The sequence below is a fragment of the Pelophylax lessonae genome, assembly GCF_965119305.1.
Source record: "Pelophylax lessonae genome assembly, chromosome: 1".
NCBI lineage: Eukaryota > Metazoa > Chordata > Amphibia > Anura > Ranidae > Pelophylax > Pelophylax lessonae.
The window spans coordinates 265,564,793-265,589,729 of NC_138768.1; the positions used below are offsets into that span (position 1 = coordinate 265,564,793).

General features: G+C 44.6%; 1 protein-coding gene across 2 annotated transcripts in view; it reads left to right on the forward strand.

Annotated features, from left to right (window-relative positions):
* Window positions 1-24,937, forward strand: part of TOP3B (DNA topoisomerase III beta) — a 187,905-nt gene that overhangs the window by 123,420 nt on the left and 39,548 nt on the right. For both annotated transcript variants that reach the window (XM_082247853.1, XM_082247854.1), the window contains 5 exons: window positions 638-743; window positions 4,328-4,474; window positions 17,925-18,098; window positions 19,896-20,024; window positions 21,384-21,533. In XM_082247853.1, the coding sequence (XP_082103979.1) occupies window positions 638-743; window positions 4,328-4,474; window positions 17,925-18,098; window positions 19,896-20,024; window positions 21,384-21,533 (706 nt within the window). The remainder of the gene's footprint in view (window positions 1-637; window positions 744-4,327; window positions 4,475-17,924; window positions 18,099-19,895; window positions 20,025-21,383; window positions 21,534-24,937) is intronic.

A 24,937-nucleotide genomic window follows, 5' to 3' on the forward strand; every position in this document is an offset into this window, starting at 1 on the left:
CCTGCTCTTGCCCCCATTTTAAGCCTATATTTACTGCCTTGTAAAATAAATATGCATATACTTACCTTTTCTGAGGGTGCTCCGGTCTGGTTACATGATCTCACTATCGGCCGGCTTCAGTGTAGAGGAGAGATCGCCAACAACAGCTGCACAGCCTATGTGGTGACGTCACTTAGGCTTACTATGAGGCATCCGTTGTTGGCTGTCCCTCCCCTACACTGAAGCCAGCGTTGGGAGCGGATCATGTCACCAACCAGAGCGCCCCTTTAAAATAGGTAAGTATTAGCATCTTTCCTTTTCAGGGTAGTTAAAACAGGCTTAGAATGAGGGTGGGAGCAGTTAGGAAATGACTGATCTTTTGCTTTATTGTGACACGTACATTTGTGTTTTTATATTTTTACTTTAAATTATGTAGCGCGTGACATGAAATTAGGAAAACCCCATTATTGTCGGTGTATTTTAAAGGTCTTGTCTGTCTTTTTATCATCCAATATGTAAGATAGCCTAACTCATATCAAAGCTTGTTTTGGGTATATAATAGAACTTTTTAAAGTTCTTCCACAGATTTTGCTATACTGCTTTTGGCTGCATCCTTTGACTTAAACATGTGTAACAGTGTATTATTTTGACATTTCAGGTTAAAGCTTTATTGGCCGATGGTATAAATCGTCCAAGGAAAGGAACTGATGCTGGAGATCATCCACCAATTACACCCATGCGTTCAGCAACAGAGGCGGAACTTGGTACTTTGTGAATCTTCTTACAGTAACTGAAGGGGCATGATTTATGACTAAAGGTCCCATTTATAAAGCAGCAATGTGGGTTTACCGTTGCCATTCCACTGTTTTAAAATAAATGTCACATTTAAAAAACACACCATTGTGCTGTACAAATGTGCTTAGCACTTTGCTTCAATACTTTAAAACAAGCAACGCCCCTTTCATTTGTAGGCCTTGTGCACTCTGGACATTATAAAAACGCCAGTAGCTTTAGCTGTAACTAGAATGAGTTCTGCAACATGATTTTTCAGTGTTTTTTAGCCTTTTTTTTTTTTTTTTGCAAACTATACTCCCATAAGAACTTATGGCTCAAAAACGCTCATAGATATCGAATAGCCACATTTTGCAGCGTTTTTCAGCTTTTATCAAACTTAGATAAGCAGCTGGAAACCTCCTCTTTAAACCCACTAGTTCTGTTTTTTTTTTTCCAGCCAGGAAACGCTGATAAAAGCCTATGTGTGCATGGACAAATAGGATAACATGCTGCAAAGTTTACTTGCTGCAGAAAAAAATGTCTGAAGCCAAGAACAGCAGCTGTAAAAATGTCCAGTGTGCGTAAGGCCTTGTGATAAGGAAAAAAATCGGTGGAAGGAAGAGAAGCCTGGTCATATGACCTGCACAAGTCATGTGACTGCCCACTCCTGTTATGCAGTGTTGTGCAGAGATCACTCCATTAGACAATGTAGGCTCCACACCTCAGCCTGCATTCTATAAATGAGTTGTAAAATGCAGGCGTAGTGCGGAGTAAACCCTGCAATATCTAATGAAGGGTAATAGTAATATTTGCTCACTGTTTTAAATATGCCCATAAATGTATCAGTGCATGTTCTTTCAAGAGATTAATTTATGAGAGGGGTAAGTAAGAACTGCTGGAAACACACCATCAGACCTATTATTATCATTTATTTTTAGATTAAAAGCCCTTTATGTAGTGCTGTACTTTAAGAAATAAATGACCACATGAAGAGAGTGAGTATTATTTAAAATCTAAATAGTGCAAAAATCACAGCTGATTAGTGGCAGCTTCTACTGCTTTCTTGGCTGTCAGAGCTTCACAAAGACGCCATGGTGCAGAAAACTTGGCTGAATCACAACCTATCTTCAGCTTCAAATTTCCAAGAGCTCATTTACACCAGATGTGTTTGATGACACATTTAGATGCTTTCAGACACATTACATGTTTTGATGTACTTCTATTGACTTGAATGGGAATAAAGTGTAATGCGCCTCCAAAGCAGAACTTTTTCTTGTTCCATCTCAACATCAAAACAAACAGCGTATTATTTATTTCTGACATAACAGATCTTCTAATTGGGGTAAGGAACTGCAGGAAGCTGCATTCACATATGAGCTATCTAAAAATATATGTGAAGCAAAGAACATTAATCCTAGCTGTAAAATAAGGACTCATTCAGGATAAAATAAACCCCTATGAATGCCAAGAGACTGTTCCAAAACACTACCTAGATCCTTGCATAGTGCTGCTTGCTGCTTGCAAGGCTGGGGTTGTAGTTGAAGATGCAAAATCCAGCCTGTGATCAGAGTGCTTTACAGCATAAATCTGACGAAGAGCTGCTGTCAGTTATTCTTTGCAGGAGCGAGTGTCAGCCTCTGATGTTACAGGCTGACTGTGCGCAAGCTGTGCACCAGGATGGCATCCTGTTATTCCCAGTCCAGCAGGTGGTGGGCAAATCTGTCCGTGCTACCAGAAGATTAGAAGCACCTGGTTAGCATTGACAGCACAACACAGGAAGGATGCAGGATATATGTTCTCAATGCTAATAGGATTTATATGGGACAATATGTAATAATTTCTTAATACAGTTTAACAAAATCTCAATGCAGGTTTAGAGTAACTACTGTTTTGGGATTACACATGACTGAGATGGCAAAATAGTAGGAAAAAACATGCTAGAAATTATGGGATTCTGAAATGCACACTTTTCCCATCATTCACCCCCCTGCAGAACAGCCATGTCTTGTGTGCCAAAACCTATTATTCTGGTTTTAGGGCTTCTTGGGGGTAGATAATTTGCAGAATGATAATTTAGGCAGACCTTAGCAGGTACAAAACTGTTTTCTACAGTTCATTTGAACCTTATTTAAAGCACCATTATCAAAAACGATGCTGGTAAAGGGCATTTGTAGATTAAAATAAACTGTGAAGCATTCACTAAAGTTGATAATGCATTTGCTATAGGTGTAGGCCATTTATCTTTCAAAGCCTGGCAGAAAATGTCCCTGAGATGGCATCATCCCATCCTGCCTTGTTGCTAGAACATTGCTTAGATGCTCCTAGCCATTACAAATCACCCCCACCATCGCAGGGGTGAGCTCTCAAACTCCTGCACGTGTGGTCCACTATCTCCTCCATGGCAACATCGCTGAGCTCAGAGCTTTTGCAAGAGGGGAGAAAAAGCTCATGCAGGGGGGTTTGAATTGACTGGAAGAGTCTTAGCAATTTCCTAACAACAAAACAGGATGGGATGGTGCCATCTTTGGGAGTTTTATGACCAGGCTATGGGAGATATTGTAAATTTCCTACACCTATAGCATGGGCATTATTTGACTTTGGTCAAAGCTGCACAGTTGTTTTTATCTACGGGTGCCTCTTACCTGAATAGGCAGTTTTTGTTTTGTTTTTTTTTGTAACGGTTAACTAATGCTTTAAGGAAATATTCATGAAAACAATGCCAGAAAATGCAGTTCTTCTGTTGAACCACAGAGGGAATCCTGAAAAATGACTTGATTAGAATTACAAAATACTATATAAAGATCACTAAACCTTTCACATGAGTTCCTGAATTGCATTTCTTGCAATTGCAACTCTGGTTTTGTTATGCTTTTATTAGATTAGAAAGTTCATTAGCTAGCCAAACTTTGCTTTCCCTGACCTTTTTTTCCATCATATACTGATTCAGAAGCCATAGTCCACTTTGTGTCATTTAATGTACTCTCTAAATCTAGGCTTTGCCATGCAAATCTGTAGAATAGCTCTCCAGATTTAAATACATTTTTAAAAAATCTGTTCCTCTGGTAAATATTTAAAGCTGAATTCCAGGCAACCAAATGAACACACAGCTGAAATAAATCTGTAATACATCTGTTCAGCCAGTCTTATGATCCAGAGTGAAGATCAGTAAAAGGACAGCAGCGCACTGCTGAAATGTGGGTATTCCACGTTCACCTGTTGTGAGCATGTTTTCAGTGTAAGCCTCACAGCAACATGCAATGAAATAAAGCATGGTTAATTCAGAAAACGCGCCCTCGCTAACCCAGTTGTTGAAAAATACATTTAACTTTTTAAAGGAAACCATAATGCTTTGTGTAGGGATATCTCTGATTGTGGTTTAGTTATAGTTCTTATGCAACTCCATAAACTGTAAACTGAAATTTACAGATGTGGGCATCCAAGACTGTACACACATCCAGTTATTTAACATAACTTTATTTAGTTTCATGGTGCTTTATTTCTGCATAATGAAATTGTCATATTTCCATAATCACATTGCTGCCTAAATTGATCATACATTCTTGTTCCTTCTAAGGTGGTGATGCTTGGCGGCTGTATGAATATATAACCCGACATTTCATTGCTACCATCAGCCATGACTGCAAATATCTCCAAACAGTGATTGCTTTTAGCGTTGGTCGTGAGCAGTTCTCAACTACCTGCAAAGAGGTGATCTCTCTAGGTGAGTGAGGGGTGGAAATTAATAACTATTTCCTGTGATGCAGCTTTTCATATTCTGCTTTACTAAGTAATGTTGAAAATCAACATAATATTTTAGAGGTGAAGTTCATACACAAAACATCTCGAAATGTCAGATCCTGAGTGGATGAGTTTAGCAGCTTTTCCTAAAACAATATCATAATTTTCCTTTAAACTGGGGCTCTTTTTCATGGCTGATTCAAGACACAGTTACAAGTTAATCCACATTTACCTGATTCAGATCCTCCCAGCTGTGACATTGTGAAAAAGAGTGGCCACAAAGACATTTTGATTTTGTTAGATTATTCTGCATGTCTCTGTGGCCAATCTCAGGAAAAACACATTGCTTGTATTACAATTTTCTTGCCCAGTGTATAAACTTGCATACTGTTTATGTCAGTCATTCAGGTTAGATCTTCCTGCTGTGTCTTGCGTCTTTGGGCAACTTTAGACACCCAAGAAAACATAAGCTGAATGTAATCATTTGAAAGGTGTTTGATAATACACTTAAAAATAAATGTTGGTAGAGCTTTATACCTAAGAAGGACTTGTTTTGTACATGGTATACCAAGTCTAACGGGTATCTCAAAAAAAGTTTCTCTTTCATTAATTGACGGACACAGCTCCTGATCTTCTTAACTATTGGGTTATGCTGCCCTCTACAAGAGTAGGACACTAGGCAGAAAAAAAGTTTGGTTACATCTATGGGCAGTCCCAGGGGTTATAGTCCCTCTCTCTGCTATAGGTTTTCCTGCAAAATCAGGAGTAGGGACCTAGTTCCTTGCTTGGGATCTCTGGTCCTGGCATTTTTTTTCCTTTTAGATAGATTTTTTTCCTTTGAGATCTACAATCAAATGCCGGACTGGGCGAAATAATCTGGATCCAGTGGTCACCCAAGTCTGGTCAGCGAGCGTGCGCAGTCCTCAGCTCCGCGCTAGGTCGGCTTTAAAATAGCCCCACTAGATGGGGGCTGGCCTACGAGTTGAATGCCTTGCGAGGTCGCATGCGATTGGGTCTCGGCCCGAGTCACAGCGTCCCTCCTGGCCGAAAGCCCCCCATTTCGATAGTGAGGTGTTCTGTCTGGAGCAGCACCCCCTTGGTTCCTCGTGTGGTGAGTAGCTGTCCCCACTCTCCCCCCGGAGGGTTTTGGGTTGGACATGGGCCCCTCCTTGGGACGGTCAGACACCTGGGTACCCTTCCTTGCCATCAGGCACCCCCCCCCCCTTCATCTGTCCCTCCATCCTACCCCCCCTCTACTTATGCCGGGGCTGTGTGGGTGGTCTGGTCCACCTCCTGGGGTTGGGGCAGGGCACTATGCTGGTGATGGGGGCGGAAGGGGGGGTTTGCCGCCGGCGACCAGATGATCGGCTGTGCGGGGGGGGAGGTTGTACCTGGTAGGGGCTCCTGCCAGGGTCCCCTGTCCTGCCTGGGCCTGTCCTTGAAGCCTTGGGATCCCTCCTGGGGTCCCTGGGGGTCTCATGGTGCCACGCATTTTGTTGTAGCCTGTGTGCTCAAGTGCATGGCGGCGGTTTGTGTAGTCCGGCGTTCATTTTGCGGTGGTTTTCCGTTAAGAATAGCAGCGGCCATGACTGTGGAGCCCTGTCGGCGGCGATTTTGGCGGTGGGAACCCCTCCTCATCCCCTGGTGCTGACTCCTGGATCTAATTACTTAATAGTCACCGCACGTGGAGTGCAGATTATCCTGGTGGCTGCGGGTGCCTGTTTCTGCTGGATGGTGAGTCTGGGGGGGTCCTCTCCCTCTCTGCTGAGGATCGTTTGGTGCTTTGTGCCTTGTGACCAGGTGGTGCTGCCTGCGCAATGGGGGCTGTCCCTTTGCAGTGTTTTACACTTTTTGTGGGGTTCTCCTGGTGACTCAGAGTCTTTTGAGCACATCTCCCCACCTGATCCCCTCTCTGAGGCTGCGGGTCCCTCTGAGTCCCAACCATCCATCAATGCACTGACGACGGTCCTGGAGTCATTTGTGTCCCGGGTGGAGGTGGTTTTTGGGTGAAGGGCTAGCAAAAGGCGTCCCCTTCCCCTGCCTCATCTGTCTCATCAGATCCTGAATCTGATTCGGCCGTCATGGACGTGGGTCACCCTAATGGGTCTGCGACCACGCGCCTGCTATCCTCAGATAGTGAGGATGATTCCTCCACATCTGCAACTGCACACGAAAAGGCGTTGGCGGAGGCACTGATTATATCTGTAAGGGAGACCTTAAAAATGGAGGACGTGGCTGCAGCTGCGACAGAGGCGCAGGTTCCCTTTGGCATTCCCAAGCCATCCAGAGCAGCAAAGGTGTTCCCTTTCCCCACCTATTTTGACAGAATTGTCGCTAAGCGTCCCCTTGGGGTTCCTAAGAGATTTGCTAGGCGATACCCTTATGAGGAGCCCCTTCTTAAGAAGTGGACTGTTCCACCGGTGGTGGACCCTCCGGTTTCCAGATTGAGCAAGGCAACCATGATTCCAGTTGAAGAATCCCTGGCCTTTACGGATCGGGCTGACAGGAAGGCGGAGGCTGTGGCCCACAATATGTACACTCTGGCTGGTTCAGCACTGAGACCAGTATTCATCATTGCCCTGGTGTCGCAAAAACTCTGACTGAGCGGGCAAAGCTTTTGCCGTGACCTGGAGGGAGAACAGCTCCCCCCTGCCTTTGCTGAGCTGGCGAACCAGCTGGTCCAGGGGCTGCAGTTTATCTGTGATTCCTCTTTGAATGCGGCGCCCCTAGTGGCTCAGCTCTCTGTTTCGGCAGTGGTCCTTTGGCCTGTCTTATGGCTCAGATGCTGGTCTGCAGACCAGACTTCTAAAAAGGCCTTGACTGATCTTCCCTTTAAAGGAGATTGAAGGGTGTATATATACTTGCAGGTATATCCCCCGCGCCAATGGACTAAATAATATTTTGGAGAAAATGTTCAGTAGGAAATGTATGTCAAATGCAGCTGCTATAGAAAGGGTAGAGGTATGTTAAATATAGCCACAAGTGAAGGTGCAACCTGTAGGGCTTGCTATGAATATGAGATATAAATAAGGCTAATAAAAGTGCTTACCAGTGCATAAATGTGATTCCAAAGGGGTAAGTATCAAATTTGATGAGTGATAAGTGAGCGTGTTTTCTTACTACCCTCCATGGTGGAAACAAGTATCATCACCTGACCGATTGGAAGCTGAGCACAGAGCACCTGCACTTTATTGCACTCAAGAAATACCTGTATAATTTGCACTACAAGTCACCCATGAACTTTGCCTTTTTTGATTTGTATGAGGATTTTTTATGAACTTTTTTGAGCACTTATTGAATATTAATCACTATAATATTGCACTGATATTCTACTGTATTTACTTGCTTTTGTATGTCATATTGAGCACCTTGTCTTTATCAATTACCTAATACCTTATTACGCATCCTAGGTGTGTTCATAACATTTTGCATTCAATATTTATTGTATATGCACTGCTGGCACTTCAGAATTTAATTGAATTCCTCAGGTGTACCCATCTCATTTGACACTCCTTGTATTCATTCATTAATCTGTTTCACTGTTAGCACATCAAGCACCTTAGTGTGTTCATCGAATACTCTACCTTTATTTATTTATGCACTGCCAGCACCTTTAAAATCTACATGACAGCAACTCATCTAATTTGATACTTACCCTTAGCTTATTCATCTAATTTGATACTTACCCCTTTGGAATCACATTTATGCACTGGTAAGCACTTTTATTAGCCTCATTTATATCTCATATTCATAGCAAACGCTATAGGTAGCCCCTTCACTTGTGGCTATATTTAACATTTTAAGGAGATCGCTTCTTTGGAGCTACCCTGGATGACATCCTTAAAGTTCTCACAGGGGGAAAAAGTACCTTTCTTCTGCAGGCTACTAAGGGCAAGAACCCCTGTCATAGACGTGGGCCTTACTCGGCTCATAAGAAGTTTTTTCGTCCCTCAGGATGGACTGACAAGGGCTCGAAGCCTTTTTAGGGCCCCCTCTGGAGGATACAAACAAACCTGGTCTGGAGAGCAGAGAGTGGGATTCTCCAGACCCGCGGACAAGGCTCCTTCAGCATGAAGGTGCACCCTCATGTCGATCGGGATTGGGGGGGGGGGGGAGTCTTCGCTGGTTTCCGGACTCGTGGACTTCCCTGGCACAAGACAAGTGGGTCCCTGAAGTTATTTGGTCCAGCTACAAGATCGATTTTCGCTCTTGCCCCCCGGCAAGGTTCTTTCCTTCCAACCTGCACCTGTCCCCGGAACCCTTACAGGGTCCGTTTGGGGCGGTACAAGACCTGTTACTTCAAGGGGTGATTGTCCCGATTCCGACTTCGGAACGACTTCTTTCTGCAAGCGGAGTCTCCTACTGCTCTGGTGGAAAGCCTGGAGATCACCATATGAACTCTGAGGGAGTTTGGCTGGATTCTGAATTTTCAGAAGTCTGCTCTGGTTCCGTCCACAAAGCTGGAATATCCGGGTCTGACTCTGGACCCGGCCTTAGCCAGAGTGCTCCTTCCTCTAGACAAATTCCAAAGTTGCAGGCTGCAATTCGTCTCCTGCTGTCCAGCAGATGGTCATCCCTCCGGGCTTGCATACGGGTGCTGGGCCTGATGGTGTCTACCTTCGAGTTTGGTTTTATTTGCACAGTTCCATACAAGGTCCCTGCAAAGGGAGATTCTGGCCAAATGGGACAAGACTCCGCAGTCTCTGGACAATCAGATCCGGCTGAGCCAGGGATCAAAGGAGTCCCTGATATGGTGGCTTCATTCTCCGGCGCTTCGGCTGGGCAAATCTTTCCACCCTTTATATTGGACAGTGGTCACCATGGATGCCCGTCTGTCCAGAAGGGGAGGCACCCCCTTAGGAAAAATTCTGCTCAGGGGCTCTGGACACTGGAAGAGTCCAGACTACCAATCAATGTCTTGGAACTCTGAGAAATCAGACTGTGCCTGGACCATTGGACGGATCGTCTTCAGGGATGCCCAGCGTGCATTCAATCGGACAATGCCACTGCCATGGCTTATGTCAATCACCAGGGGGGGAACAAGGAGTGTCCCGGCGGCTCTTGAGGTAGCCAGCATTCTAAAGTGGGCAGAACGGTTCATTCCAGCCCTCTCCGCTGTACACATTCCCGGGGTGAAAAACTGGCAGGCGGATTATCTCAGTCGGCAGGCGTTGGACCAGGGGAGTGGTCCCTTCATCCGGAGGTGTTTTATCAATTGCGTCTCCGGTGGGGCATCCCTGAGGTAGATCTCTTGGTGTCTCGGCTCAACAGAAAGGTGCAGAGGTTGGTGGTTCGGTCGGATCCTCTGGCAGATGCACTGGTGGCCCTGTGGGGTCAGCATCGTCTGATTTACGCCTTCCTCCTCTCAAGCTTCTGCCAAGACTTCTACGCAGGATCAAGGCAGATGGGATTCCAGTCATCTTAGTGGTTCTGGACTGGCCTCTCCGGGCTTGGTACACCAATCTGGTGCAGGTGGTCGCCGACGTTCCTTGGAGGCTTCCTCTTAGGGAGGATCTGCTGTCCCAAGGACCAATCTTCCATCCTGCTTTACAGTCGCTGGCTTTGACGGCTTAGCTGTCGAATTCCAGGTGCTTATGAATAGAGGTTTGTCTGCGTCTGTGATTCCAACGCTGTTAAAAGCTAAGAAATCTACTTCTCAGAATTGGAAGAGAGGGTTGGGACTTTAAATGAGAGCTATGACCAGGTAGACAGGAGACAATAAAAACATTTATTGTACATACACTTGAGAAACCATAACATACAAGATAATATCACAATATTAGAAATAATGAGTAATAAATGACCCCAGGTCCAGTGTTCATGAAAACAAAAATTGGCAATTTTCAAGAGTAAAATAATGGTATGTATTTGCAACATCATTAGGCTCATAAGTCCAACCGTAGTATAGTATCTATATATATCAGATATCAAGAGATTATCAACGCGTTTCGTGGATCATATGTACCACTTCATCAGGAGTGAATGTCTTAGCCATGTCTATAAAAGATATATATGCGTATGTATAAGAAAATGGCAACAAAAATGATGCATGAAAACTGAGTAGAGGGAGGGGGAAAGAATTCCCCAGATTCATTAACTCACGTTGCAAACCAAGTGGGCACAGGCATCGGTGGTGAAGCATGGCTCGGAATGTCTCCCACGGGAGCTGAGGAAACATAGGACAGGCAGACCAGGACGGGCATGCCACGCATGGGATGAAAGTAAACTGGAGTAGGTAGAGTGGAAGCAGTACATATAAGCAGCGACACAAAATCTATAGTATGCATCCAACAAAACGTAAAGTAGTATCTGTAATAGAAACATAGTAGCAAAAATGGGGTATATTAAAATATATAGTGGTGCTGCTTATAGAGTAAGGAAGTAATAATGGTAATGAATAAAATGGGAGCTGAAGTGTGGTGAAAGTCCACCAAAGTAGGCTAAAATAAAAGTGATGGATATCACCTCGGAAGGTGACAGATAAGACAAAATGAGGGGATGTAGCCCAGATGTGGTTAGATCAAAAAATAGGGATAGTGAACTGCATGAATGTGTGGGAAGGACCAATCTTCCATCCTGCTTTACAGTAGCTGGCTTTGACGGCTTAGCTGTTGAATGCCAGGTGCTGATGAATAGAGGTTTGTCTGCGTCTGTGATTTCAACGCTGTTAAAAGCTAAGAAATCTACTACTCAGAAGATCTAGCATCGTACATGGAAGACGTACATTGCCTGGTGTGAGTATCTTGGGGTTCATACTCGCTCTTTCTCAGTGGCTCGGATCTTGGCCTTCCTTCAACAGGGGTTGAGCAGAAACTGGCCATGAGTACTATCAAGGGTCGGGTGTCAGCCTTAGTGGTCTTCTTTCAGCGGCCCTTGGCCACACACTCCCTGGCCAAGGAGTTTTCTTCAGCGAGTTAGGCACTTGGCTCCTTCAAGTTCGGTCTCTGTTGTCACCTTGGGACCTCAACTTGATGCTCTACTTCAGATGCCTCTTTTTGAGAACCTACGGGGGATTCCCCTGCTTACGCTGTACCAGAAGGTAGACTTTTTGGTGGCTATCACTTCTGCGTGCAGGGTGTCAGAATTGGCTGCGTTATCCTGTCATTTACCTTACTCGGTGGTTCACAGAGATAAGATTGTTGTTCGTCCTTGTCCGTCATTCCTTCCAGAGGTTGTCTCTGATTTTCATTTGAATGAAGACCTTGTGTTGCCTTCCCTGTGCCCCAGGCCAAACATCAGAAGGAAATTGCTTTGCATGCCTTGGATGTGGTCAGGGTGATTTGGGTGTACCTGACAGCTAAGGAGTCTTTTAGGAAGTCACTATTTGTGCTTACGGATGGGCCTCGGAAAGGGTTTCCGCTTCCTCTGCGACCATTTCCATGTGGATCAGACAGACGGTGATTCAGGCTTAATCCATCAAGGATCAGGTTCCTCCTTTCCTGTTCAAGGCGCATTCTACTTGGGAGCTCAGTGCCTCCTGGGCCTTCCGTCATCAGGCCTCAGTTACGCAGGTTTGCAAGGCAGCCACCTGGTCGTCGGTGCACATATTCACAAAGTTCTATAAAGTGGATGTGTTGGCATCTGTGGATGCATCCTTTGGCTGCAAGGTTTTGCATGCTGCTGTTTAAAGAGACTCATTTGTTTCTCTTTAAGGGGTTTTTCTTTCATGGATGAGCTCCTGTTGTTCCTGGTTGAGCTTCATGTTACCCAGTTGGCTAAGTTTAGCCTTTGGCGTTTACGTTAACTATTTGGTTTGCGTTCTTCCCACCCCTCATGCCTACATTGCTTTGGGACATCTGTCAATGGATGATCGAGAAAACTGGATTTGTGTAAGAACTGAACGAAACTGGTATGCTGGAGCAAGGTGTGTGGGGTTATTCATATAGGGACAGCCCCCGTAGGTGTGGTAAACTGTTTTTTTTTCTGCCTAGTACTAAAAATTGAAAGCAGCATGAAATGTACTGAGAAAAACTAGTAAATTGGTAACTCATGTAGGAAAAGAAATGGCACTTTTTGTATGTAATCTGTGAGCAGTCGGCTCATGCATCTGGGACGGGAAGCCTTTTCCTCTTCTCAAGAGCTTTATAAAGAGGCTTAGGCAGCCTTGAAATGTATAGCTCCGCCTCCTGAGATACTGATGACATCACTTGCTCCCCACAAAAGCCCTCTGCCTGTTTTTAGCCCAGAGGTATAGTACCTGGTCCCCATGTTGGACGTGCAGGACAGTTCTCACTTTGGAAAGTTCGGGGGGATCCTGAGCTTCCAAAAATTGGTGCTGGTCCCCTCCTAAATACTCGGATCTGTTCTTGGACATAGATCTGTCGAACATGATTCTGCCCCCAGAGAAATGCTTGTCAATGTGAACTCAGTCACTGCTAGCTCAGCCATGACCCCTTAGAGAGGGGTAAGTTATTCCTCCCGCTTTGCAGGAAGGTCCTGATGATGAGGCCAATCTGAGCAGCTGGGGCAGTGTCTTGGAGGACTCAGTTCAGAGATGTGGCTGTCGCAAGACATTATGTTGTCTATTAACATCCTGGAACTGAGGGTTCGGCTGTCCCTTCTGCACTGGTTGCAGCTCCTCAGGGGTGAGATTCAGACAATGCCACCACAGTGGCATATCTTATTCCCTAGGGAGTGGATTTTCTCATTAAACAGTATCTGAATCCGAGTGAGTGGGCTTTTCTCCCAGAGGTGTTTGAAGCACTCTGCAAATGATTAGGAACACCAAATGTCAACCTTCTAGCATCTCAGGTCATGGTAAAACTGGACAGATTTGTATCCAAGATCAGGGACCCAGGGATGTTCGCAATAGATTCCCTTGCGACAACGTGAAACAGGTGTTCCTTAGTTTATGCCTTCCCACTGCTGCGGCCTCTACCCCGACTTCGATGCGGTTGGAGGGGATTCTGGTAATCCTGGCTGCTATGGCCTGGCCTAGCAGAATGTAGAACTCCACCCCAACCTCCTGTTGCAGGGTCCAGTTTTACAGGTTCTTTGCTGGCTTTATTGGCTTGGATGTTGAAACCAGTATCTTGAGAAATAGGGGTTTTCTGTCAATAGGATCAGATTCTGTCATTCCCACCATCCTCGAAGCTAGAAAAGCTACTTCACAGAAGATTTATCATCGGACTTGGAAGTCTTACTTTACCTTATGTGAGGCTCGGATGCCTTGTAGCAACATTGTGGAATGACTTTTAGGCTTTTCTTAAAGTGGTTGTGAAGCCTCAAGGTTTTTCACCTTAATGCTTTCTGCATAATGCCCCCAGTTTGGCCAATCTGTTCATGGCCCAGTGGGAGGAGGACGTCATCTATGACAGCAGCAGACCTCAAATACTGTTGTGGGCTAGATATATAGATGACGTCCTCCTCCTGTAGGATGGGACCAACACAGAACTGGTGTCATTCATGGAACATCTTAACTCCAACACTAGGGGTATCTGCCTAAACTATGAGGCTAGCCAAATTACTATCAACTTTCTGGACTTAACTATTTTGATTAATCACAACAGATTTACTACTACTACATATTTTAAATCCACAGACAGAAATTCATATATTCCTACGGATAGCTGTCATCATGACCCATGGCTACGAGCAGTTCCTAAGGGACAGTATCTGAGACTTAAGAGAAACTGTACTGAGCATAGAGACTTTATCTCTCAGGCTCAAACTCTTACCAATAGATTTGTAGAAAAAGGATATGACAACACCTTTCTACGGAACACTCTAGAAGAAGTCGTACGTATTGATAGGTCCGACCTATTGCAAACTAAAGTGCGTCCCACTAATGGTGATCCTGCTTTCTCTCTCCCCTTTATAACCACATTCTCTACCCAGCAAAAAGGTATTAAACATCTAGTAGAACGTCATTGGCACATTTTGAATAATGACAGAATTCTCAATAAAGTTCTAACTGCCAAACCACGGATTATATTTAATGGAGTTTCCACTCTTCGAGACAGGTTGGCCCCCAACGTTCTGGATCCCCCTGATGCTAAGCCTAGCTTTCTGTGTAACCTTACTGGTTACTACATGTGCAACAGGTGTCAAGTTTGCTCACTTAATAAGTGTAAGTATAGGAACATCAGAGAATTCACTTCTACCAGCACTGGCCTAGTACATTCTATAAAACCTTTTTTGTCCTGTTCCAGTGTAGGGGTAGTCTACTTGTTGCAATGCCCTTGTGGGTTGCAATGTATAGGTAGGACTAAGCGCCCCCTGCATGTATTAATTAATATACTGTATAGTTAACATCAGGAAGGACTTTTAAAACCATTTGGTGTCAAAGCACTATATTTTCAATCACAATAAGGATCCCCTTAATACCCTATTTTTGGGCACTGATAAATTCAGCCCCCATTGGTGAGGTGAACCTCTGGTCAGAGGACTATCCAGGCTTGAAATGTCCTGGATTTACAGCTTTAAGACATTCACACCTTTTGGTTTGAATGTTGACGTAGATGTAAATGCCTTTATTGACAATTCATGAACTACTATGGGTGGATTTCTAGTTACTTTTTTTAGTTACTTAATATTGATTTTTGTAATATTTTCATGAGACTTCTGTGAACTCTGTCTGAGCCGCGGAGGTTTTTGATTAATATTTATTAGTGTTTTGGTATATTTCCTAATATATTCAAATTTTCAGGGAGCTGAGCTGTGGCATTTTAGCTTGAACGCTAGCTCTTTATTATTCATCTATTGCCATTTATAAATGGCTTTGTAGATGAGTGATGTTGGAGAGGTCTGATGACTGTTCTGCTTCCAGCTACCATATCAATTGCTGTGGCTCCATTGGCTGCTTGTCATCTAACCCATTTTTTGATATGATGAGCTAGATTTTGGTATATTTATTGCCACAGCTTGATTTAGGCTCCTTTTTATTTTATATTTTCTACTTTTTATCTCAGTTTTTCATTTAATTTATTTATTACTTATGTTTGGGGCTGTTTTAATGCTGTAGGTGTCTGGCGTCAATAATTGTCCTTAGTGGCTTTAACAACTTCTTTGGAGCCATTTAATAGCAGTGCCATAACACCTATTCACTTAATCTATTATAAACATTGCCCCTTTTGATTTGATTTGTTTGTTTATATTTTGCACCGCTAACGTTATTTCCTCAGTAGTGGCAGCTGATCCCATTTCAAATATGGCAGCTGAGGAGTGACTTTGCGGCTCAGACCGAGGTGGTCCTCTGTTTCCTTATCTTGTATATAAATGGGGGAGTCAGCATGCCGCCCGCATCCCCAGGAAGATGTCAGCTGTGACGAAACACATCGGGCCCTATGGATTAGACATTACCTATGTATTAGACATTACTGATATCGGATCATTGCTCTGAGTGTATCTGCTGCCCTGTATACTCTCTGGAACTGTGTCTGTTCCGATTGATCCTGGTCGCCTGACAAGTCGCCGTGGGTCGCCTGCCATAGAGTAGCACAGGACCCGTTCTAATAGGAGCGACACAAGTCGCTCCGACTTAGAAAAAGGGTCCTGTACTACTTTGGGGCGACCTGGAGCGACCTGCATTGACTTCAATGATATGAAGTCCGTGCATGCCGCTCCGAGGTCGCGGTGCGAGCTGTACACCGCAACTTCACAGGTCGCCCCGGGAAGTCGGGTCACCTGTATGTGAACCGGCTCTTAGCGCAGCTTTTCTGTTTTGTTTGGCTTACTTGGTGTTATCTCACTACAAGCTGCAGCTTGCTGATTTATATTAGCGCGGTTATATATTTGTTACAGCATGTCACATGCATTGTTCCTCCACTTAGTGTTGAGGAATTTGAATTACCTTAGTGCTTTCTGTGTTACCGAAATCTCTGTTTGAGCTCATTCAGGACTTTATCATGGTGCTTTTGATTAGAACGGTCTTATTTTTGATTGCCATTACTTCAGCTCATCAAGTTTGAGTTAGTGACTTTTGACTCTAAAGAACAATTCCAGGTCATTCAAAAGATATTCATGAAATAATGTGGTTTTTTTTACCTCTGTGGTCTTTCTTTTTTTTTGCCCAAGGTGTTAACTTCTCATCCCAACCAGTATATTATGTTCAGAAAAAGAAAATCCGGACAGCCGTATACTGAAATTACCTTTAATGAAAAACGTCTGTGAAATGTCCATAAAAACAAAGACCAATAATTACACAGTGCAGGGGTAAGAGAACAGCTAACGTATTTCACGCTTATTAGTGCCTTTTCCTGAATAGTTGTTTGTAAGCGTCAGCTGGTTTCTTACCCCTTTGCTGCATATTTATTGGTCTTTGTTTTTTGCGAATTCATTAATTTTTTTTTTTTCAATAAAAGGTGATTTCAGTGTGCAGCCATCCAGATTTTCTCCTTCTGATATCTCCATTTATAGCCTGAGCGGACACCTGGGTTGTTCAATCTTTGTAGATTCTTTGTAGAATGAAAATTGATCGGGCCTTGCATATCTTGGATGTGTTTTGCACGGTGAAGGTTGATCTTAGGTCGACCGCTTCAATTAAGCAATCTGACTTCTTTTTTGTCTCCTTTTTGTCTTTCCTGGAGAGCTGAGGACGGCTCAGGGGGCCTCCTATACCAGATCTAGGTGGATCCATCAACTTATTTATCAGGCTTTTGTCCTTGTGGGAAGAGTTTTGGCACTTTCTGGGCTTTTCAAAATTTGCATGGCTGCTACCTGGTCTTTAGTTAATACCTTTACTAAGAATTTTGAGGTAGATTTTCGGACCGCTGCGGACGCAATCTTTAGAAAGGTGATGCAGGCTCTTCTAACCTGTTTTGGTTTGGGTTTTTGGGGCTTGTTGGCTTGTTGTTGTTATGCCCACTCCTCATATTGAGATTTCTGGGACATAATTTTTACAAATTTATGATGTAGGATAGAGAAAAAGGGATATTTGGTTCACCTGTAAATTCGCTTTCTTGAAGTATACCACAGGTCAAAGGGACCCCACCCCTTTTCCTTGGTTGTCCCATGGCTTGGGATTTCCTAACGCCTTTTTTTTTTTTATTGGGGTCCAATCACCTGGCAGCATAAGCCAATCATAATGGATATGAAGATGTCCTGTGATGTACTTCTAGAAAAGGAATTTACTGGTAAACCAATAATCCCTTAAATGTATTAAAGGCAACTTGTCAAAGACTAAACATGAGTGCTGCCGTTTCTGACCTCCCACTGAAAATGCTAGGTTAATATGCTGACTCATTGGCTTCAGGCCTTTTTAAGTTACCAACCCAGAACAAGTATGTAGATCAGAAAAATGAGAGAACAACAAAGCTGCATAATTGTTGTGCGTCAAAGTAATGAAGCAAGCGTGAAACTGTCAAATACAATGCTGTTAAAACGCACCTTATTTTTTCAACATGCACAGTAATACATCCAAACGTATGTTAACTAAACTATAATGTGCTTTCCCTTTAAAATAACATTACAGTTTCACATTGGTTATACTACAGGATACACAGAAATCATGCCCTGGCAAGGCATCCCCCCGGAGGAAAGTTTTCAGTCCTGTGAAAAAGGAGATAAGTTTAGTGTGGAAGAGGTGAAGTTGGTGGAGAAACAAACATGTCCTCCAGATTACCTAACAGAGGCAGAGCTCATCACCCTGATGGAAAAGCATGGTATTGGTAAGTAATACAGCATAAATCTAAGTAGCTCATTGGTACATTTTTAAAACAATCAACTGAGCTAGCTAGAACTAGTTCCTGAGGGAGTCTATTTTCCCTTACTGTGAATAAGCCTTTCTGAATGTGGAGATTAAACTTCTCTTCCTCCACTCACAAAGAGTACCCTCTTACCCTTTGCAATGATCTGAAAGTGAAAAACTTTCCACCAGATCAATTATATGGGCTTCTTGTATATTTATACATGGCGATCTTAACCCCCCCCCCCCCTTAATCGCCCCTTCTCAAGGGAGAATAAATTCAGTTCAGCTAGTCTGTCCTCATATTTATTGTCCTCCATGCCCCCTATCAGGTTGGTTGCCCTGCAGTGCACTCTGTCTAAGTTCCCAATGATCAGTTTGTAACCTGCTGCCCAAAGTGCATATTTCTGATGAGGTCTTACTAATGCTTTGTACAGGAACAAGATTATACCTCTCTCTCTAGAGCAAGGGTGTTTAAACTATGGCCCTCCAGTTAATCGGGAACAACAATTCCCATCATGCTTAGTCATGTCTGTGAATGTCAGAGTTTTACAATGCCTCGTGGGACGTGTAGTTCTGCAACAGCTGGAGGGCCATAGTTTGAGGATCCCTGTTCTAGAGTCTATACCTCCTTTAATACAAAGTATTTTGCTTGCTGTAGAAACTGCAACTTGGCATTGCATGCATTTACAAGGTCTGTGACCTACTAGAACCCCAAGATACTTCTCAGGTAGCCCATTCATTTTACATTCTTTTCATTCAAACAGCAAAAAAAAAATGTTGATTTCCCCATCCACACATTTGATATGGATGAGGCTATCACTCCCTCTGTCAGAACAAAATCATCAATGTTGCTGGCTATGGCCGGTGGCACTGATTGTTCAGAAAAAAACAGGGTGGTTGTACAGAAGTCAATTGAAAGATCGACTTCTGCACAACCAGGGTGCCCATACATGGGTCCAAATTCGGCTGGTCCCTGCCGAATCTGCTGAATTTGGATCCATGTATGGCTAGCTTTATTGACTTCCAATATCCATGAGATTAAATGGATAAGGAGAGAGGAGATACTGAATGGCGTCTGAGCGGCGACCATCCTTAAAGGAGTCTACACATCTGATTACCCCTGACATTGGGAAACGGGTGTTTCTAGACCTGTAACATGAGTCTAGGCAACGGGTACGGGGCCACGCTATATTTTCACTAGCTGGTGGAGCACGTGACAAGATGCAGCAAGCACTACAGCACTGGGATTTGGGTTTTAAACACCAGTAGAATATTGTATGTAGAATATGACAGGTGAAGGCTATACCTAATGGTGGAATTCATAAAAGAGACACAGCGAGTGGAATATTCAACTGATTGAACATTTTTAATACACTATTACCTAATAGTGTTTGGACTTTTCAGTATTGAAAATGTATTGTGTTTGTTTAGGATCACTGGATAATATTGGAGTTTTTTTTTTATGAGCATTAGTACTTTATTTAAATAGTTCATTTCTATTCACTTTATGGATATGTGTATATATAGCATTTTTCATATATATATATATATATATATATATATATATATATATATATATATATATATATATATATATGTATATATATATATATATATATATGTATGTATGTATATGTCTCTTATTTGTTATTTGTTTTTTTTACCTATGCATCAAGTAGTTTTACAATGTGTACACTTAGGTTTGAAGGGGGTTCTAAGGATTGCTCCCATCGTTGCAGTAAGTAACATTCAATTAAATATACATTGTACTCTTCAGGTACGGATGCCAGTATACCTGTGCACATTAATAATGTCTGTCAACGGAACTATGTAACAGTGGAGAGTGGACGCAGACTGAAACCTACCAGCTTGGGTATTGTGTTGGTACATGGCTACTATAAGATAGGTGAGAGTACATGCAGTACCACTAAAATTAATATGAAGTCTTATGGTGGAAAAGAAGTTACATTGTGGGTGCAGTGGGTCAGGATTTGGTCTCCAATTGGATTTTTACTATTGTTTCTGAAATGGTTAAGTCTTCCACTTAACATCAGCCTTTCTGAATGCTAAGCTCTGCCTGTGTTAGCTGGGTTCACCGATCACTGCCATGATTTCTCTTTGCATTCCCACAGAAAATACTTCCAGGACCCTCTAGCAGATTCCCCATGAAATATTTGATCATTTACTGACATTGCAGTTATCCCAATATTTTAAATTCCTGATATATTTCTGTAGTACCGTGTACTTATATAAAAAAAGTTATCCTGTTCTCTTTGTATTTCTGCCTTTTGTGAGAAATATCTTGTGATCCTGACGGTCCCCCTGCTTTCCTAATTCAAACTGAACACACTAGGCACGAGAGCACATCTTTTCCAATGTGGTGAGTTTTCTGGCTGTGTTGTGAGCATAGTCTGCCTGTCCCTCCAGTGGTCAGACTTGTGCTGATACGCCCCCTGCACAGCTGATCACTGTTAAGATCATCACTGGTAAGATCAGTGTATAGCTTTTTCTCTGCCTCCTACTGACATACCCACCTGTGAATATTTTAGACTCAACAGGACATGAGGGAATTTCTCCAAAATTAGTGAAATTTCCATCTTTGAGTTGTCAAAGGAACAAGTGTTCCCATTGGAGGATTTCCCCTGACTTCTGCTCTGATGACAACAATAAAAACTTGACACAAAGCAGTGAATTGGACACCCATGCATTGAAGAATGAGAGCTAGCACTCCTAAATCCATTTAAAAACATAGAAGCTTTTGCACACTGGACGCCTTTCCTCCTGGCAGTGGTGTTTTGACAGAAAAAAAAATGCTTGACTCTTTTAAACACATAATAATTTATTCTTGATATTAAAATAATTAAAGCTCAGGCGCTAAATGTGCCTAGCGATAACATGCTTTTGGGACCCAATTACATGCATCAAGCGTTTTTCTGCCAAAACGGCGCTGGTTTTGGACACACCGGCTGTGGGGTTTTTTTCTGCATCTAAATGCCCCTGCCTCTAAATGTCTATGTGCGGCTGGACACAGGCTAACATGCAGGGGCTTTTAGAGGCAGGAAAGAAAACCTCTGCCAGACTCCCCGAAGAGGAGCTTTAGAAATGTCCAATGTGCAAAAGGCCTGAAAGTTAAGTAAAGTATGAGTGCACTTTTATTAAAAACAATATTATTTATACTTGTCTCTGATTTAAATGTTAATACCATGTTTTCATTTAGAACAACCCTTGTCTAATTGTTTTGTGTGTACTTACATCTTACTTTTAGACCCAGAGCTAGTTTTACCAACTATCCGGAGTGCAGTCGAAAAACAGCTAAATCTCATCGCACAGGGCAAAGTTAATTACCATCTGGTCTTGGAGCACACATTGGACATCTTCAAGAGGAAGTTTCATTATTTTGTGGACTCCATAGCAGGTCAAATCTTAGAAACCCTTTTTTCTTTTTCTTATCACAATATTTATAGATTGGCACACGTCTCATTCTTTTTTTCTATGGTCCAGCTGTATCATGTTTTATCAGGAACCGAAAGTAAGGGTGCAAAAAAAACTGCTTCCCTGCCTCACATTTAAACACAAAAGATATTTCTCTTTCATTCATTGGCAGACACCGCTCCTGATCTTCATAACCGTTGGGTTATACTGCCCCCTACAGGAGTAGGGCACTAGGCAGAAAATTAATCTGGCTACGTCTATTGGCAGTCCCAGGGGGTATACTCCCTCTCTCTGCTATAGGTACGCAGTTTTTTTCTGGCTAGTCAGGAGTAAGGACCTAGTTCCTTCCTGGAAAATTTTTTCTTTTTAGATAGAAATTTTTTCTACTGGATTTTTCCTGTGAGTTCTACAATCAACTGCCAGACTGGGTGACGGGCTGGATAATCTAGATACAGTGGTCACCCCAGTCTGGCCAGTGAGTGCGCGCAGACCTCAGCTCCTCGCTAGGTTGACCGCGACATAGCCCCGAGACGGGGCTGGCCTGCAAGTTAAACGCCTCGCGAGGCCGCATGCGACCGGGTCTCGGCCCCAGTCGCAGCGTTCCTCCTGGCCGACAACCCCCATTTCAATGGAGATGGGTTCTGTCTGGAGCGGTGCCCACCCGGTTTCTGGTATGGTGAGTAGCTGCCCCCCCCCTCTCCCCCTGGAGGGTTTTGGGGTAGACCCGAACCCCTCCTTGGGACGTCGGACCCCCAGGTTCCCGCCAGGCACCCCCCTTTCATCTGTACCCCATCCTACCCCCCCCCCCATCTCCACTTATGCTGGGACTGTTTGAGTGGTCTGGTCCACCTCCTGGGGTGGGGGCAGGGCGCTATACTGGCGAGAGGGGCTGGGGGGGTACGCCACCGGAAACCTGAGGATCAGCTGTGTGGGGGAGGGGGCGGGGGGGGGGACCCCCGCCCTAACTGGGTCTGTCCTAAAAGGCCTAGGGATCTCTCCTGGGTCCTTGGAAGCCTTGTGGTGCCGCCCTTTTGTTGTAGCCTGTGTTTCTATGGACGGCGCCCATGTTTGTGCAATCCAACAGCCATTTTGCTGTGGTTTGCTATTGAAAATATCGGCGACCATGATAGTGGAGCCCTGTGGACGGCGATTTCGGCGGTGGGAGCCCCTCCTAATCCCCTGGTGCTGACTCCTAGATCTTTTTACTTCCTGATCGCAGCACGTGCAGTGCAGATTATCCTAGTGGCTGCATGTGCATGTGTCTGCTTTGTGATGAGTCTGGTGGTGTTCTCTCCCTCTCTGCTGAGGATCGCTTGGTGCTTTGTGCCTGGCGACCGAGTGGTGCTGCTGCCAGCGCGGTGGGGGTTGTCCCTTGCAGTGTTTTGCACCTTTTTTTTGTGGGGTCCCCCTTGTGACTCATGGAGTCTTTGAAGCACATCTCACCACCTGATCCCCTCTCTGAGGCTGCGGGCCCTCCGGGTCCTAACCGTCCATTGATGCACTGACGGCAGTCCTGGAGTCCTTTGTGTCCCGGGTGGAGATGGCTTTTGGGCTACAGGCTAGCAAAAAGTGCCCCCTGCCTTCCCCTGCCTCATCTGTCTCATCAGATCCTGAATCTGATTTGGCCACTGCGGACGTGGGTCACCCTTCTGGGTCTGCAACCATGCACCCGGAATCCTCTGATAGTGAGAATGATTCCTCCACATCTGCTACCGCGCATGAAAAGGCGCTGGTGGACGCACTGATTGTATCTGTGTGTGAGACCTTATAGATGGAGGACGCAGCTGCAGCTGCGACGGAACCGCAGGTTTCCTTTGGCTCTCACAGGCCATCCAGAGCGGCAAAGGAGTTTCCTTTCCCCGCCTATTTTGATGAAATTGTCGCCAAAGAGTGGGGACAACCAAAGCGTCCCCTTGGGGGTCTCTAAGCGATTTTGTAGGTGTTATCCCTATGAGGAGTCCCTTATTAAGAAGTGGACTGTCCCACCGGTGGTGGACCATCTGGTTTCCAGATTGAACAAGGCAACCATGATTCCGGTTGAAGAGTCCCCGGTCTTTAAAGAGGTTGTAAACTCATAAAAAAATTTTTCTTTTTCCCAACCTGAAAGAGAAACACATAATGAGCTAGTATGCATCGCATACTAGCTCATTATGAAATACTTACCTTAGAACGAGCCCCTGCCGTGCCGCCCGCTTACCTGTATGTACCTGAACATGTCGCCCGTCTTCCGGGATCGTGGCATCCGGCCATCTGATTGGCCGGACCCGCAATAACGTCACTCCCGCGCATGCACACGGGAGCCGCCGTTCACTGCATAGGGCTTTGAAGGAACGGCACGGGTGGCCGTTCCTTCAGAGCGCATGCGCCGATGACGTCATCGGCTGCATGCAATGTAAATATCTCCTAAACGGTACGTTTAGGAGATATTTACAGTACCTATAGGTAAGCCTTACTTAAAGTTGCAGAGGAGGGTTTACTTCCTCTTTAAGAATTCGGCTGACAGACAGGAGGAGGCTGTGGCTCCCAATACGTACACTCTGGCTGGTTCGGCACTGAGGCCGGTATTCACCATTGCCCTGGTGTTGCAAACTCTGACTGAGTGGGCTAAGCTTTTACGCCGTGACCTGGAGGAAGAACAGCTCCCCCTGCCTTTGCTGAGCTGGCGGACCAGCTGGTCCAGGTGCTGCAGCTTATCTGTGATGCCTCTTTGGATGTGGCTCGGCTCTCTGTTTCGGTAGTGGTCCTTCGGCGTGTCTTTTGTTGGCTCAAATGCGGACCAGACCTCTAAAAAGGCCTTGACTGATCTACCCTTTTAAGGAGCTTGCCTGTTTGGAGCTATCCTGGGTGACATCATTAAAGGTCTCACAGGGGGGAAGAGTACCTTTCTTCTGCAGGCTACTAAGGGCAAGGAACCTCATCGTAGACGTGGCCCTCCTTCTCGGCTCATAGGAAGTTTCTTTCGTCCCTCATGGTCGACTGACAAGGGCTCGGGGCCTTACAGGGCCTCCCCTGGAGGATACAAATGAACCTGGTCTGGCAAGCTGAGAGTGGGCTTCTACAGACCTGCGGACAAGGCTCCTTCAGAAGGAAGATGCACCCTCACTCATATCAGGGGTGGGGGGGACGTCTTCACTGGTTTCCAGAAACATGGCTTTCCCTGATACAAGACAAGTGGGTCCGCAAAATCTTTCGGTCCGGCTACAAGATCGAGTTTCGTTCTTGTCCCCCCGTAAGGTTCTTTCCTTCCAACTTGCGCCTATCCCCGGACCGCTTACAGGGTCTGTTTGGGGCGGTACAAGACCTGTTACTCCCGGTTCCGACTTCAGAACATTTTCAGGGTTTTTACTCAAACCTGTTTACAGTTCCCAGGAAGGAAGTCAAGGTGCG